Here is a 17,297-nt window from a genome sequence, read left to right as displayed (position 1 = left end):
ACTGTCAATCACTAAAACAATTGGATTTAGATTTAGTATAGAGAAAGCGTCAACGTAACAGTATCTGGAATTAAATACAAAAGCTACATAACAATGGGGGTTTGTAAAGAAGATTAGATTTTATGTCCATATCTGAACGTAACATTAAGTTTTGTTACATGGTGAGATCAACTGAGTGATTGATTACCTGACTGTATTATTATCGCACTCTCTTTTCTCTTCTCCTGCAGTTTTTGGTACCTTCTTGAATCCAAGAATCCTCTAACACAGGCTTGAATCAAAATAAGCTTGTCAATGGCTTCCTTTCGCATTACGTTTAACTGTTCCACGTGATAATATTTAAGGAACACCTTGAAAGAGTGAAAATAAAATACAAATAAAACTACGGCACACAAACAGTCACGTGCTATGCTTTGAACAGATTATATTCTAAATCTTTTTAGATTTTGGAAAACACTATGTTCTCCTTTTTGGGCCTGGATTTTGCTGCAACCTTTTTTATTTTTATTCTTGAAGAAAACTTCTCTTTGAGAAGAAATATTATTTAGCAATTGTACTGTTATTTGCAACCAGTTAACTAGGTTTTGTTGAATGGGACAATAAGAACGGAGGATGGTCAGCTCCTGTATCAAAATTTTAGCATCATATACTGTGAGCAAAGCTAAACTTTTTATGTTTTTAAAAAGACAATTGTATTTGCCAAATTAAAAAATCTTAAACATCCTACGCTACAGCAATTCATTTATCAAGGGTTCTCTGACACCTGCTGTAGGTACTCATCTGCTGGGGACACAAAGGTAAAGACGGCAGGGACTGTCCTTCAGAGGTTCTAATGTTGTGAGTGGAGGGACCAAGGCAGAGGGATGGCCCCAGACAGAAGTCTGATGATACATTTTAATAAAAATGTGTAAAGTACTATCATAAATATTATTTCCCTACATTCTTGCTAGACTCAGCCCCCACGGAGAAAGGAAGACTGACTTTGAATCATTCTAAAATCGAAATGAACTGGAGAAACAGAGGAGCCTGCAGGCCTAGAGTTATATTTATTTAAGAGTTTTCAGGGGCACCTGGTGGCTCAGTCAGTTGGGCGTCCAACTTCAGCTCAGGTCATGATCTCACAGTCCGTGGGTTCGGTCCCTGCATTGGGCTCTGTGCTGACAGCTAGCTCAGAGCCTGGAGCCTGCTTTGGATTCTGTGTCTCCCTCTCTCTCTCTGCCCCTCCCCCACTCATGCTCTGTCTTTCTCTGTCTCAAAAATAAACAAATGTTAAAATTTTTAAAAAAAAAAGAGTTTTCAACTGACCCCCAGGAAAAAAAATTTTTTTCTCTAGGAATACATTTACTAATAAAAGTCACCTAAAAGAAAGTTTACTGATTCCACTAAGAAAGTCACTCAATTCAAATTTAACAGCTGAGTTATAGGAACAGGTAACACTGGAGAGTAGATCCTCTTTGTGGCTCCATGACTTGAAAGCTTGGCACCACGGGCAGGTGAGCATTACGAGGCTTGATTGAATTTAGTTTTAATTTGTATGGGACTCTAGATGTTAATTTATTTAGTCCGTTCCACTGTTGACAATTCATTTAAAATTCAGTCTGTTGAAAAAGGTCATCTTTTTATTTTTTTTGTACAGCATTAGAAATGTTTCTATACTGAATACTTTTATCCATCTTAATGAGTTGGAAAAGGTGAAGTGGAAAAATACAAATCACTTTAAAATGCTACTTAAATACCATGTCGGGCTGGAACTGCAAAGGACCTTTTTACAAGTTAAAACTCCATTTGAAGTTAGGCATGTGTTTCAGACCATAAATCATGAGATTTCAGCCTGACAAAATTCATCTTTGTGATCATCTAAAAGAAAATGGTATAAATAAGATACACACCTCTTTCAGTGCTCAGAATTTCCTCTTGCTAAATACTAAAGTACATATGGATTACTGAAGATGTAAGACACTCGGTCTAAGGTAAATATATTTAAAAAAATCCCTTAAACTGTTACAGGAGTAACTTCTCACGTAAACATGAACATTCTCTCCCAGATCTCCCACCCCAGGACACAACTAATGTGGAAGTTTGTTTCAGTCAATATGGCTGACAGTAGTTATTTTTGAGGGGTCGGTCAATCTCTGCGGACTTCTTTCTTTAAATTGACCCTTTTCTCCATCCTCCCCCAACGATATGCTCAGCGCATCCCTAAGGCCTGGTACCCTCTCTATTTCCTTATCCCCATTTTGTAGTGCTCTGAGGCCGTCTGAGGAGCCTAAAGCATCCTTTCTCCAAACAGCCACCTACCTTACTTCCATATTCACAACGTATTACGATTTTTTACTTCATTCTCTAAGTGTTTAAATCAAGCTAAGATCTTTTAGGTCTCAAGTCTAATACATAAACATAGTGCTAGCCAAACACTTATAGCAAGGCTACTAACAATGGTGAATATTCTGCTCCAGATAAATTTCAAGTTTACAAGAGAAGCAGATTTGAGAAATAGGAAATTAGAATCCTATTCATATCATTATGATTTTCTACAGAATATATTCTGTATATATTATATGATATTAATATATTAATATATTCTGAATATTTACAGACTATTTTTGGTGATAAAAAGGGAAGATACATCAGTATGTTTTTAATACTATTTGAAATGAAATATACTCACTCTACATTTCACCTTTTGTGTTTTGGATAAATCTTCAAGAGGAACTTTTCTTGAATTTTTAAAAAGAAACCTTTATTAAAGACTATTGAATACTGAAAATGAACCATGGACTGAAGGGGGAAGGGGAGGGAGGAAAAAGGTGACGGTCATGGTGGGGGGCACTTGTGGGGAGAAGCACTGGGTGTTATATGGAAACCAATTTGAAAATAAACTATTAAAAATTTTTTAAAAAATAATTAAAATAAATAAATAAAAAAAAAAATAAAAGAAACCTTTCTGACAACACAGTGTTTGCTGAAGGAGAAAACCTTTATGAATTTGTCAACTTAATTCCCTAGTTTAAGCTAGAGATTCTGTAACACAAAAAAGCCATCATATTTTCAAGCACCATAAAATGTTATAATTCTCAGTAAATCCAACACAATTACTTTTTACTCTTAAAATTACACGAAGACATTACTTTTGTTTTTCCAAGAGCCCAGTTATCGAGACCAGCTTTTTCCAAAATGGTGGCACAGGTGTCAGGGCTCACTGGCGGTTCTTCACTCCACTGGTAGCAGAGAACATGGTACCTTCAAGTGGGAGAAAATGCTGCTTAGTATTTCATAAAGTTTCCGGGCCTCAGTAGCCTGGTGGGCACTTAACCGTACTGTGCAGGGAAGAAAGAGATTCCCAGACTCCATGCAGGGGACCCTTCCCACAACCCTAAAGTAGACTGACAAAAATCCAGACCAGTCCGTTTGTATAGATTTGAGCACCGTTTTCTCAGTTTAGTGATTACTTTTCAACACCGATCACTGAAATCTCTGGCAAAAACTCCATCACTGATAAAATAAAAGTCGAATATTTTAAAAAGAGCAACATTTTTCTGGGTACTAAAAGCAGAAGGATTTTAGTGGCAAGAAGCAGAGGGAACTATTTCCTTCTTTTTCACCTTCACAAAAACATTGGAAGCTGATCTTAAAATTGGATGAAGGAGTTTAATTCTCTGTAAACTTCCCACTACTGTGCACGTACTACCAAGCACTGTTCTTCGAGTTACACTTAGTGTCTCACTAGAGATTTTCTCCATTGGTTTAATACATCAATAATTGAGGGGAAGGGGCGCCTGGGTGGCTCAGTCGGTTAAGTGTCCGGCTGTGGCTCAGGTCATGATCTCATGGTTCGTGGGTTCAAGCCCCATGTCGGGCTCTGTGCTGACAGCTAGCTTGGAGCCTGGAGCCTGCTTCAGATTCTGTGTCTTCCTCTCCTCTGACCCTCCCCTGCTCTCACTGTCTCTCTCTGTCTCTCAAAAATAAATAAAAAGCAAAAAAAAAATATTGAGGGGAAGAAAGGATTAATGCAGGAGAGAACTGAAACAGGCCACCAAGCGAATTAAAGGAAGAAAAGCCAGTTGACCCTGGTCAACAATCTTGTGAAGTTTTCTAGAGTTTTCAGCATGTCCTTATTTTTATTTAATTTCTTGGTGCGGGACTAACCTGCTAGTCCAGAGGAAACAAACCATCAAGTTTTGGTAGGTTTTGAATTTAAAAAACAGAGGCCATGGCATGTGGAAGAGTGAGGTGGCATGGTCAGGAGAGCTGAGTTCTGATTCTAGAGATTAATTACCCAGGTGAATATAGACACATCATGGACCTCTGTAAATGTCAATTTCTTCACCTAAAAATGAGCCTGTAGATAAAACCTCTAAAAAGAACACATTCCAACTCCACCAACTTTCATCCTTGATAAGTGTAGGTGAACTAGTTTCTGTTAGGCTCTTTGGAGAATCCTGGCCTAAAATGGCCTAGAAAGAAGTCATGGTCATAACCTCAGGGAGTGCTCACTAGTGTCCCCTCATCATTCAGGCCTGCCACCTTGAGGACTAATTGCTTGTGGACACACACCCTCCCAGGCTACCAACCATCTCCTGCTTTCACTTCTTTCCAGATCCAGCCAAGGATCTCATAGTTCACCATATGAGCAACCCTTTGTGTGCTCCCTCTTGGGCTTTTGTTGCACATGCTCTGCAAACATCCAAACCTGAATCAGCCAATCACTGCTCTCTGCCCTCCTGTCACTCAGGCCTTGGAGACCTGCCAGAGAAAAGTCATTCACAGTGCGCTCCCCTATGACCCTGTGGCTTCCTGAGTCAGCTGGGTCCACAAGGACACCCAGAATCCTGATTGGTGCCACTACTACTTCCCTCACTCAATCCTCACAACAACTGTTTAGTCCCTCCTGTCCTGTTCAAACCTCCCACCTGCCCCTGCCCTCTGCACTGCTCTCAGCAGATAAATGTGTCTTCTATTTCACCAGAGGCCACCAGAGGCAAGCTCTACTGGCTTTTTCCCCAGCTACAGATCTGTTTGTCCATTATCGAAACTTTAAAAACATTTTTTAATGCTTTATTTATTGTTGAGAGAGAGAGACAGCATGAACATGGGAGGGTCAGAGAGAGGGAGCCACAGAATCTGAAGACGGGCTCCAGGCTCTGAGATAGCTGTCAGCATAGAACCAGATGTGGGGCTCGAACCCACGAACTGCGAGATCATGACCTGAGACACCGGACGCTCAACCGCCTGAGCCACCCAGGCTCCCCAGTCCGATTCTTCCCTTCTCCTTCAGAGGAGGAGATATACACTCTCCATCTGCCTGCATTCTAGATACCATCTCTTTCTCCGCTCCGTTCTCAATCCCTTTTCTCTCTTCTGGCTCCTTCCATTTAGTACAAGACAAACCCTCTAAGTCTGTCTCACCTGAAATGATTCTCTCTCTCCCACTAGCTTTACAGAGAAGTTGAAAGATTTCTTAAAATAACTGTCTCCATTTCTCTACTTCCCATCAATCAGCAGCTCCTGGAATCTGATTTAATCACATAGTAATAAGGACTCTTATTTAATCACCTGAGATCCTTTAGTGATGAAATCTAAAGGGATGTCTTCCATCCTAACCCTACATGTTCTTTTCTTCTTTGATACTGTTGACCCCTTTCTCTGTTTTGAGTGTCTCCACGTTTGCATCTCACTTTTCCTTCCTGCTCCCCCACTCCCTCCATCAGTCTCCCTGACATGCCTCATATCTAGACATTCTGCTCAAATGCAAGTGTTCTCCAATGTCCCATTTCTTTCTGAGCTCTCTCCACAGGGGTCTCATCTACATGGGGGGTGGATGATTCCTAAGTCTTCATCTCTGGCCCTCTTTACACAAACTCTGAACACATCGCTTCTGCCTGCCTGCTCAGCTCCCCACCTGGTTATCTCACAGACACTCCAAACTCAGCAACTCATCACCTTGCCTTTCCTCTGCTAGTTCCTACCTCTGAGAATGACGTCACCATTTTTTTCAAAGGTGATAAAAATCTGTGTGTCATCCTAGAGTCTTCCCTATTCTCCACTCAGTGTATCCAGAAAGCTTAAAAATATCTCTGAAATCCATTTCTTTCTCACTATTCCTATAGGCATGGCCTTGAACTTACTCATCATCACTTCTCAACGTGACTTCTGTAATTGCCTTCCAACTGGTTACTGTTCTCACTCTCCCTCCCCATGTCTGTCTGAATTGTCGTAATAAGATAAAAATCTGATTGTGTCTTTTCCCGACTTGGAAGTCTCCGAGAAAACCCAAGTTCTAAGCTGTGATGGCAAAAACAGGTGCTTTCAAAGGCAAGGCACATAACACATGTGAGTTGGAGAGCAGTGGAAATGTAGGAACTGCAAAGGTCACACTTGCCAAAAAGCAGTCATTTAAAATTAGGTGACATCATGAACGCTGGCATGAGACCTTCCTCCTTCCTCTGTATCCTGCCTTCCCAGCCTCACCTTTTGCTATTTTCCATGCACAGCTTGAGCTCTGGTAATAAGAATTACATAAAATTATGCCAAAAAGCCATGTTTGCTCATGCCTCTATGCCTTTGCATGTGTTATTCTGTCTTCATCCTCACTGCCTGTTCCTTTAAGGAAGACTGAGTCTTCCAATATTCTAGAAACTCTTTCTCATGCATCTTCAATGAATAGACTAACTGGATTAACTGACATTCTCTTCCCCTGTGTTAGATGCACTGACTGGTGTCCACCACATGCTGTAGATGGTAGTTCTCCCCGGTGTGACCACGTGCTTCTGCTCCTGCCAAGTGAGCTGTGTTTGCTGCCAAACCTGTTTCTGCCAGCTGCACTTGAGGTGACAGGATTCAAAAACATATCACATAAACTGAAGAAATATGAGTGAGGAAAGCCAGAGAGCTGTTTCTACAAAAGTGCATCAAATGCTTTGGTAAGACTTCATGAAGAGATGGTGTAAAGCTATTACACAGGGTTGAGCAGAATCTTAAGAATCAAGAAACATTCAGCTCCGTGATTGCTTCACAAGTTATCTTTAACTTCCTGCTTCATCTCAAGAAATATGAACTGCAAATCACAAATAAGGCATTATGGATAGCTTATGTAAAAAAGAATCAATGTGGAGCACTTGGGTGGCTCAGTCAGTTAAGTGTCTGGCTCTTGATTTTGGCTCTGATCGTGATCGCAGGGCTAGGAGATGGAGCCCCACATGGGACTCTGTGCTGACAGCATCAAGCCTGCTTGGGATTCTCTCTCTTTCTCTGCCCCTCCTCTGCTCATGCTCTCTCTCTCTCTCAAAATAAATAAACTTTTAAAAAGTCAATAAACTCCAATTTGTGGACTTTTATTCAAAGAAAAAAACTGAGCCTATATCACAAGGTTGAAAAATGAATAGATGTTCATGTTCCAAGTTAAAATATGACATTTCTCATGTATATTTATGTATGACTTTTATGATTCTATGCTTTATCTGAATTTCTACTATATAAGAAGGCTTCCCCTTTCCTCCTCACTTCTACCTTCTCTTTCAGAGTGCCCTGTGCATACTTCTTTTTAAATTTATTTTTTTAACTTTTTAAAATGTTTATTTATTTTTGATACAGAGAGAGAGAGAGAGAGACAGAGCATGAGAGGGGGAGGGGCAGAGAGAGAAGGAGACACAGAACCGGAAGCAGGCTCCAGGCTCCGAGCTAGCTGTCAGCACAGAGCCTGATGCGGGGCTTGAACCCACGAATGTGAGATCTGACCTGAGCCGAAATCAGAGGCTTAACCAACTGAGCCAGCCAGGTGCCCCATGCATACTTTCATTAAAAATATCCATGACTCTTTCATTCACTTCATAAATATTTATTGAGTAACTACTATGTGCCAGGCACCGTTCTAAGTCCTGGGGATGCAGCAGTGAACACACTAAATGAGCACTCCTGTCCCTGAAGTTTACATTACGTTGTATGATAACGTAGATAACTAGGTCTTTGTTCCCACAGCTAGTCTGTGGGTTTATTAACACCACAAGCTGTTTTGTTGTTCTTTGGATCTTTAATCTTTGGAATAAGATTTGGGTTAATCTTTTTTCTTCAAGGACTAGAACATAGTGGGTGCTCAATTTAATGTTTGCTGAAGGACTAATGATCTGCCTCTGGGACTTGTGGAGATAATCATCGAGGTAGATGTTGCACTTAGGTGGAAAACCCCCAGACTCTTGCTTTGTTCGTGAGGCTCGAACCCACGAACTGTGAGATCATGACCTGAGCCGAAGTTGGACGCTTAGCCGACTGAGCCACCCAGGCACCCCACTCAAAGTAACTTTGAACAAAGTCACACATTTAGATGTGACAGAATTGGGGTTTGAACTTGGGCTTTCTAATTTCAAAGCATGTGTACGTACCTACTTCACTACACTACTGTTTTCAATAAGTTCTGGTTGAATTACAGTTCTGGTAGCCAAACCATTGTGTACAGAAGACTGGTGGAAAAATGGAGCTCACTAAGGTAGCTTCTTAGTATAAGGGTTGAGTTGAAATAGCTACAGCAAAAACCCCTGTGCAAACTAATTCCATATTGTATACCTTCTCTTAAGATTATTTATCACAAAACAGAAGAGTTTATCTACAACGGAACAAAGAGTCTGATGAATTTTGCATCAAACAAGAAGGGTTAGTCAAAGGCTAAGGCAGGACAGAGGAGAATTATTTAGTCCTATTTACACCTCCACAGGGCCTTTGCAAATTGTTTTGCCTCCTAAGAATCTATGCCAATTTAGATGACAGCTTTCAAATTAGTGACAGAGAAAAGGTTTAGTCTTTTATTTCTGGGACTTCCTGTATTTAGAACAGCTAATGACATATTCTCTGTATACATAGCTTTTCCCCTTCCTCAGTTACCATGTAGTAATTTGCTATTTTATATAGCATGGGACTTTGAAATACATTTATAAATTTAATCTCACTTCTGACCTTCCAAATAAGCGACTTTCAACTATGGTATTGTCAAGAAAGAAGGCTTAGTCCTCCTTACTATCCGTATTGTAAAACCATGGATAACTGAAACTGTAAGTTTAATATGGCATTCAAGGCTCTCTGTACATAATTTTTAACCTGATCAGTTTTCCAATCTTATTCCATCTTATCTTCTGTTAATTTCTGTCACTCACTAACACCCACTGTGCTAATCCCAGCAAATTCAACTAAGTCTCTTTAACTTTTGACATGCCAAACAGTACATTGAGAAAGACCTTTCCTGTCTTTTCCACAAACTGTACCTACCATCAGATTCCAGTTTGAACTTCTTTCCTAATATCCTCTCTTATCAGTCCTCCTGGAGATAAATTTATCTTCTCTGATCTCTTGCACTGAGTATACTATTCCCTTGGATCTTGGTATTTATAACCTTGCATTGCTTATTAGCTTTCCATGTCTATGATTCTGAAAATTTTAACTGTCAATTCTTGAGGTTCAAGACAGTTTTAAAATGTAGTATTTTCTACAATGCTTAGCACAGTACTTTGCACAAGAAAAGATCACTGATATTCTATGGTAGTTATAGTAATATATTAATATTGCTTATTTAACTTTTAAGCAAGTTAAAGATCAACTCTTCTAAAAAATGAAAAATATGAAAATAAGTCATATTTTGATTTTAATTTGAAATTTCTTTGTATCAAGTACTTTTTTTTTTAGTTTATTTCTTTATTTAGAGAGAGAGGAGAGAGAGAGAATGAATTGGGGAAGGGACAGAGAGAGGGAAGGAATCCCAAGCACTTGATTCCATGCTGTCAGTGCAGAGCCCCATGTGGGGCTCTACCCCACAAGCGATGAGATCATGACCCCAGCTGAAATCAAGTTAGACGCTTAACCAACAGAGCCCCAAGTGCCCCTGTATCAAGTACTTTTAAGTTCTCTGCATTCATGTACAGAAATGGAGAGTTTACCTATAGAAAGTAAGAAGTTCCAATATTTTTTATTTCTGAGTTTTAGATATAAAATTGGGTCTGCTCTGTGAGAAGGGAAGTCAGTGACGGGATGCTGGCTGTACTTCTGCACCTTATAACCTGAGGTTTGAAAGTCTGTCTTAAACTACCAAAGATGGTTTGTCAATTATAAGTCACCATATTTGTGTAATTTTGCTCTCCATCATGAAGTGGTTTCTTTATTTCAAAGTGCTCAAATGGTTTTTTCCCTCAATTATAAATCAGAATTAAGTATTTATTTATTTACTAGCTCTTAACATTTATTTATTTTTAAAAATTATTATTATGTTTATTTATTTTGAGAGGGGGGGAGAGAGAGAGAGAGAGAGAGAGCGGGAGTGGGGCAGAGGAGAGGGAGATACAGAATCTGAAGTAGGCTCTACCTAGGCTATGAGCTGTCAGCACAGAGCCTGATGTGGGGCTTGACACACAAACCAAGAGATCAAGACCTGAGCCAAAGTCAGATGCTCAACTGACTGAGCTGTTCAGGTGCCCCAAAATTTATTTCTTAAAAAACAAGCTAGGCAATAATTACTTACTGAATACCTGAATTCTTTGAAACATTTAAAAAAAATTTCTTTTCTTTGCCAGGTGGGTTAAAAGGTGGGGAGGGGGGAGGCAAAAACTACTACAGATTGAAAAAAACATGAAAATTTGCAAAAATAGTTAGAATTCTCATTTTATTTAGTAAGGGTCTTTTGGTTACCCCAAGTGAAAGAATGGTTGGCACAAGATAACATGATGTTTTTGTTTTGTTTTGGGGGCGAGGGAGTCAGAAAAATTGTTTTGTTCTTAATCTTAATTTATACACTCTGAAAAAGGCCAGGGAATGTTACATATAGAGAATTCCTCAAATGCTAGGTTTTACCTGACAACTGTAATACTTTTGAAAATTGAAACTTCAGTAGGTACTAGTAATCACAGAATTGATAAATATCAGAAACATGGGCATTTAACATATTAAATATATAAGGTATTGAACCTATTTCTCAGCACAAATATATTAGTTAATAAAGTATATTTAATATCTAGCTAATTCATTTTACATTAAGCTCAAATATTAAAAAGGACCTCTTATACCTAGTTGAGTCTTTATGTCTTACAAATCGCTGTTAGAGAGAATGTCTCATTTGGTCCTTAGAACAATTCCACCAGGCCGTCGTGGCAGCTTTATTAAATGGGGAAAACGGTTCCGAATAGACCAGTGTTTCTTGGTCTCAGCACTGTTATCATTTTAGGATGGATAATTATTTGCTTCCTGTGGGGGTAGGATGCTTAACAGTATCCGTGGATTTTATGCACTAGACGTCAGCAGCAACCCTCTATCCCACTAGCTGTGACAACCAAAAAGGTCTCCAGACATTGACAAAGGTTCTTTGAGGGGCCAAGTTTCCCCCTGTTGAGAATCACTGGTACAGCACAATGGCCGCACAGCCCCCAGCTTCTAACTGCTCAGTACAGAAGCTTAGGCCTTTCAATCATGCTGCCCATGACATGTGTCCCAAATGACCACAGAAAACCCCCGGCCCCAGTTAACCTCCTCTTGCAGTACAAAATCTTTTGCAAAAACAAAACGCCTAGAACACCTAAGTCATTCTCTTCTCCATTTTGCTTCCTATAATTCTTCGGATGAATTTCTCTATAAACTATACACGGAACCTTGAAAAGAAATCCACATACCGTTTGATAAAGTTAGCAAAAAGTATCCGATGTGAGTACCCCAGCCTTCGAATTCTTGCTGTTTCCAGAATTCCTGTGTAGCGAAGCTGTAGGAGAACTTTCTCTCTGTCATATTTTCTTGCCTGACGTTCATCATTTGGTTTGATGCAACGGATAAAATGTGGCTGGCCCACCACCATTTTAGATAACAAATCCATCAGGGAATACTATAATAGGGAACAAAAAAAATTCCCAACGTAACACACAGAAATTTAGAAGCTTGCAGGTATTTCTTTTTACTATAAGAAACCCCCCTGAAAACTGGATGTTATACATGTTCACATTAATTCACAGTCAATGGAGGAACATCTATATTAAAGAAAATTTTATTTATAGCATATTTAAGAAATTTATATTTACTCTAAAATGTAGAGGCAATAACTTGGAACTTAGCCATTAAAAGGTTGCCTGTACATTCTTAAGGCAACTTTAATGAATAGATAAAATTACTTTTGGTATAGTTTGTTTGTTAGTAGTTCTATCATCTTAGGGAAGCTTGTTGATATACAATATTTAGACATACAACTAAATTCCCTGCTTACACCATTAGTTTCCTTGTTAAATTCTTTCTTTACAGAAAGTATGAAAGTAAACCCATCAGTGCCTGTCAGAATCATCTCCTTAGTTTAACATAAGGAATGAGAGGGGTGCCCGGGTGGCTTAGTTGGTTGAGCTTTCGACTTTGGCTTGGGTCAGGATCTCACCGTTCCTGGGTTTGAGCCCTCCATTGGGCTCTGTGCTGACTGCTCAGAGCCCGCATCCTGCTTTGGATTCTATGTCTCCCTCTCCGTCTGCCCCTCCCCTGTACATGCTCTGTCTCTCTCTCAGAAGTAAATAAACATCAAAAAAAATTTTAAAATAAAGAATGAGAAGTTAAAGCAGTTTAATATATAGGACATTGGAGTTACAAAAATAGGCAAATTCATTTAAGTACTCTAATCTGTTCAAGTTTGATAATTTTCTTATTTATTTCAGAATTGTCAAAGTTGCATAGATATGAAAGTTGCGTTTTCAGCAATACCTTATTACAACGGGTGCCAACTACTGGACAACTAAGCATAACATATTAGGATAATCATAGTTCAATTAAAACTCAGACAATGAGAACGCTAAAGACCAGCACTGCAATTTATTGGCAAGGTAATGAATGTGTGAACGTAGACGGCTATTGTCAGTTGGATTTCACTTAGTGTGGGAAATAGAGAAGCCTATGGCTATAAAGCCAGTGCAAACCAAATACCGGAATTGCACAAGCCTTGGACTGGCATGGCTTCCTCTTGGGCATGGAAACTCCTAGGTGATCTTCAGATGGCTGGGGCTGCCACTTTGGAGCCCTTTTCCTTTACATTTATACGCGTGAGCCAGCACGCAAACAGCTGCTGGGCACTGTGGGTACAAAGGTGGTACATCTGTGACTGGCATTCTGAGCAAGAGCTCGCTGCAATTTAAACACTGGTTTTTTTCTTCGGGAAGGAGGTATGGTATCACACTATAGTCTTTCTCTGCAGAATGAAAAATTACTTTAAAAATACGTTACATACTAGATGGCATTATCTTCTATCACTTTTCACCTCAGCCTGAGGAGTAAAACGATTTTATGAACAAATGGCTTCAGCAGACACACGGTGTTTGATGTCAACAACAGTGGAATGAGAATGGTCTTGGATAACTCACTTAAAAAAGGAAAATAATCTGCCTGTACATATGTTTGATAATTCAGCTGTGCTGCCGTCTCCTGTAAGGTGAATGTACCAGCGGCAAATGTGAGATAGTGAGCATATAAATGTCCTAGATGCTACTCAAAGATGATTAAACACACACTGTCTGCAGGAGTTTGGGTCTTGAAAAACATCTAATAAAACCACCCAGTTATTTAAAAAGATACTTCATGATTCCATTAGAAAACTGGATTTATTCATCGAACACTTTCAGCCAATTTAACCCAATGGCCTCTCTTTCCCCTTCTGCCTTAAGTTATGCTATTAATAATTTTCCAATTTTCAGTTGGTATTTTCTTCCTTTTCTTTGGCTGATTCATACGATTTTATCAGAAGAGATAAACAAGAACTGAAACCAATAATGAGGGCAGGATTATCTAGAGTTCTTCAGAGCACAGAGGAAGCAAAAGACTCCCCGTCTTTCCCTTCTCCCATATTGTCTAAGGAAGAAAGGCCACCTTGATCCAATGCTGAGGACACAGCGGCTGACTTTCTTGGCCTGTGATTCCCTGGAATCCCTTCTCCTTGCCCCAGGATTATACCAGTTCTATTTTTCTTTTGAGGTTTTCATCTCATCCATGTGCAGGGAGACATGGAGTGAACATGGATGCCCAGCTTTGCCCCATCGGTCCACGCTAAGATCATCTAAGAGTGGGAAGGAGAACTGGTAGCTAGCATAGCATTGAATGAAAAATGCTGCCAGGTTTAATTCCATAGAAATGCATTTGGTTCTTTGGACAAATTTTAACGAAGGTATACAAACCTCCATTAAGATGGACTTAGTATGCAATCATTTTATAGGAAAACTATCAAAGCAAACCAATCCATAAGTTTTTAATATGTTTTCAAAATATATTTTCTAATATATTCTGTATCTAACAAATAGTAAATGAAATATAAGGAGAATTCTCTTTCACTAACAGCACTCTGATATGTGTTACTAGTTTTTGGTCTGTAACTCTCATCTAAAATAAATGACATTCTTAAGCACAGCACACCATAATTTAATATCTTACTCTAAAATATGATGCAACTGTTTGTGTTTTCATGTTGGTTGTCTCTACGGCGTGACATGTGGCTTCTCCAGTTCCACCCTACAGAGACCAAGAAAGACAGTGATGGTTCAGTATCTACTGTACGTTACGATCTACAGGGAGCGCGTGGAATTTCCTTTGGTTTATCCCAGGCTATGCATTCAAATACATGAGATAACAAAATGTTAATATTTTTACTGTAGGATCATTGTTTCATCAGCCCTATAGGAATTTTAATTGGTCTTGTATAGAATATGACTATCTTGGACTTTTGCTAATATACTTTAAGTTGGTCTTAGCATAATATTAAAATGGCCTGTAAGAGAAGAGTTAGGAATATATCATAAAAGCACAAATATTTTAGTGGCTAGCAGGAATGTGAACATAATATAACTATTTAAGCAGACAAGAAAGATCAAAGAGAAAAACTACGTAAAATGATGATTACTTTTAGGAGCACACAAACATTGCCATTGTAAAGGTTATATTCTTAGATTCACTGTCATGCAAAATGCATTTTCTTACCTTTATCAAGTTCATTGTTTTTTCTGAGGTCCTCATTTGATAGTTCATTATATTTTTAGTTTTGGAATGTGGCAGATTACCTATGGGAATATGGATAAAATTGATATACATCCTAGAATCACGGCTTGAAGTTTTTCCCCATTTACTTAAGTATTAAAATGAACATTGTTGATCCCATAATGTTCATCTTTGGTTAGGTATTTATGAGAAATTAAGGGATAAAGTAATATTGCATAAACATTTATAACAAATTTTAAATTCAGAAAAAACCCCTCCAGTTTGGAGATTAGAAAAAGTATGGGTGTTTGATTTCTTTTATTTAAAAAAAATGTTCATTTATTTTTGAGAGGGAGAGAGACAGAGTGCAAGCAGGAGAGGGGCAGAGAGAGAGGGAGACACAGAATCTGAGGCAGGCTCCAGGCTCTGAGCTGTCAGCACAGAGCTCGATGCGGGGCTCAAACTCATGAACTGCGAGATCATGACCTGAGCTGAAGTAGGATGCTTAACTGACTGGGCCACCCAGGCACCTCGAGTGTTGGATTTCTTCTAACTGCTACAAGATATGGTGTGATCCTGATAGAGGAACAATTTAATTCTTGTGTGTGTGTGTGTGTGTGTGTGTGTGTGTGTGTGTGTTAAATGGCATCTGAGATTTTCTTTAATGCAAACGTAAGCTTTACAATGGGCCTTAAAAATAATATGGATTATTAAGTCATGAAGTGATTATAAGAAAATCACGAATGGCTGAAAGCAATGGATACGTTCAATCTAACATTCAGAAATCAGTGCGTGGTCCTAGTGCTACTTAAAGTTGCACAACCCAAGGCCAAGAAAATATTCTGGTGTAGTGAGAAATGATGGCCATGGAAGCCAGGAAGACCTGGATTTGAATACCCGCTGTGGTACTTAAATTGTGTTGCTTGTGAATCATTTACTACCTGATTTCAATTATTATAATTATTATAAAGCTACAATGATCAAGAAGTGTAGTATCAGAGATATACAACAGAAAGTCCAGAAATAGATCTATATATATGTAGCCTATTGATTTTCAACAGGCTGCCCAAGCAATTTAATGGGGGAAAGAACAATTCTTTCAACAAATGGTGCAAGAACAACTGGATAGGGGTCAGGAGGAGTGGTGGGAAGGATTCCAGAGTCACAAAGAAACATCATTAGGGGTGATGAATACGGTTTTGGTTTTACAGGTGTTTATATATGTCAAAACCTCATCATATTTTACTAAACATATGCTATTTATTATATGTCAGTTATACCTCAATAAAGCCATAAAAAAGAAATGCAAAATAACAAAATCTAATAAATACAAACAACCCAAACCACATTTTTATCTACTTAAAAGCAAATGCAAACAAATCTATGGATGTCAGTTTTTAATCAGTAAGGCAAAGCTCACTAAATCTGTAGAGACTTAAAGTACCATCCAAAAGCTACCCCGTCCTCAAACAGATGTGATTTTGAACTCTTCAGGGATCAGCATATTCTTCTAGTGAGAAGCTAAAATACCATCATTTTTTCTGGCTAGTGCTTTAAACACTTACTTTAATGCAAACCTAGTTTGCTTCCAATCATTTTTACATTTTTGTCAGACAATGTGGACACAAGATATTAATAAATGTGTATTTAGTGAGTTGAAAACAGACCAACATAAAAAAATGGAGGATTATACTCATGAAAATCACAGTCAGAAACTACTTGACAGGACCTGAGGAACCTTCTCAGTTAAACGAAACTGCTTTATCTTACCTGTTTTTGTCAGAGGGTGACTGACCAGTTGCCGAATTACGCAGTTTTCGGATGATCTCAAAAGCAGCACAATATCAGTTGGAAGAGTGTCTCTATTTTTAGCTAAGAACCCATTTGCATTATAGAGGACCTGTTGATAAAGTATGTTATCATCAGTGTCACAACCAACGTCATCTTCATTGTCATTATCACCAGTAGCAGCAGCAGCAGAATCATCAGTTGGTATTTACTGAGAATTTCCTTAGTGCTGAGCAACAGGTATACAAAGATTTATAAAGGTAATCCATTACAACTTGGTTGGAAAAGCAAATTTCTCCAGGTTGACACTATATTTTGTCAGAGAAAAATTTGTGTCTTGCTGATTTTATTTGGGTTGAAATGGTAAAAGAGGTTTGATTCTTCTTATTTATTATGTTAGAAATTTGGTATGTTTCCTTTGTCTGTTTAGAGTGTTGGGGTGCATACAGGAAATACCCTGGAGCCACCAAGTCACTCTCACTTTTATGATACTTGATTGATGTGCAGTGAACTGGCCATTATAGATTTTTTTCTCAGTAGTAGTGTGGTCTAAATACGCT

General features: G+C 38.7%; 1 protein-coding gene across 1 annotated transcript in view; it reads right to left on the bottom strand.

Annotated features, from left to right (window-relative positions):
• The window catches only part of MYO3A (myosin IIIA), a 214,428-nt gene that overhangs the window by 47,609 nt on the left and 149,522 nt on the right, over window positions 1–17,297 (bottom strand). The window contains exons 21-26 of the mRNA XM_029955278.1: window positions 16,720–16,849; window positions 14,953–15,032; window positions 14,410–14,487; window positions 11,637–11,842; window positions 3,129–3,240; window positions 188–350 (exon numbers count right to left, since the gene is read on the bottom strand). Of these exons, the coding sequence (XP_029811138.1) occupies window positions 188–350; window positions 3,129–3,240; window positions 11,637–11,842; window positions 14,410–14,487; window positions 14,953–15,032; window positions 16,720–16,849 (769 nt within the window). The remainder of the gene's footprint in view (window positions 1–187; window positions 351–3,128; window positions 3,241–11,636; window positions 11,843–14,409; window positions 14,488–14,952; window positions 15,033–16,719; window positions 16,850–17,297) is intronic.

Source organism: Suricata suricatta, chromosome 10 (genome assembly GCF_006229205.1).
Source record: "Suricata suricatta isolate VVHF042 chromosome 10, meerkat_22Aug2017_6uvM2_HiC, whole genome shotgun sequence".
Taxonomy (NCBI): Eukaryota; Metazoa; Chordata; class Mammalia; order Carnivora; family Herpestidae; genus Suricata; species Suricata suricatta.
This window is presented reverse-complemented; position numbering and strand designations above follow the sequence as displayed.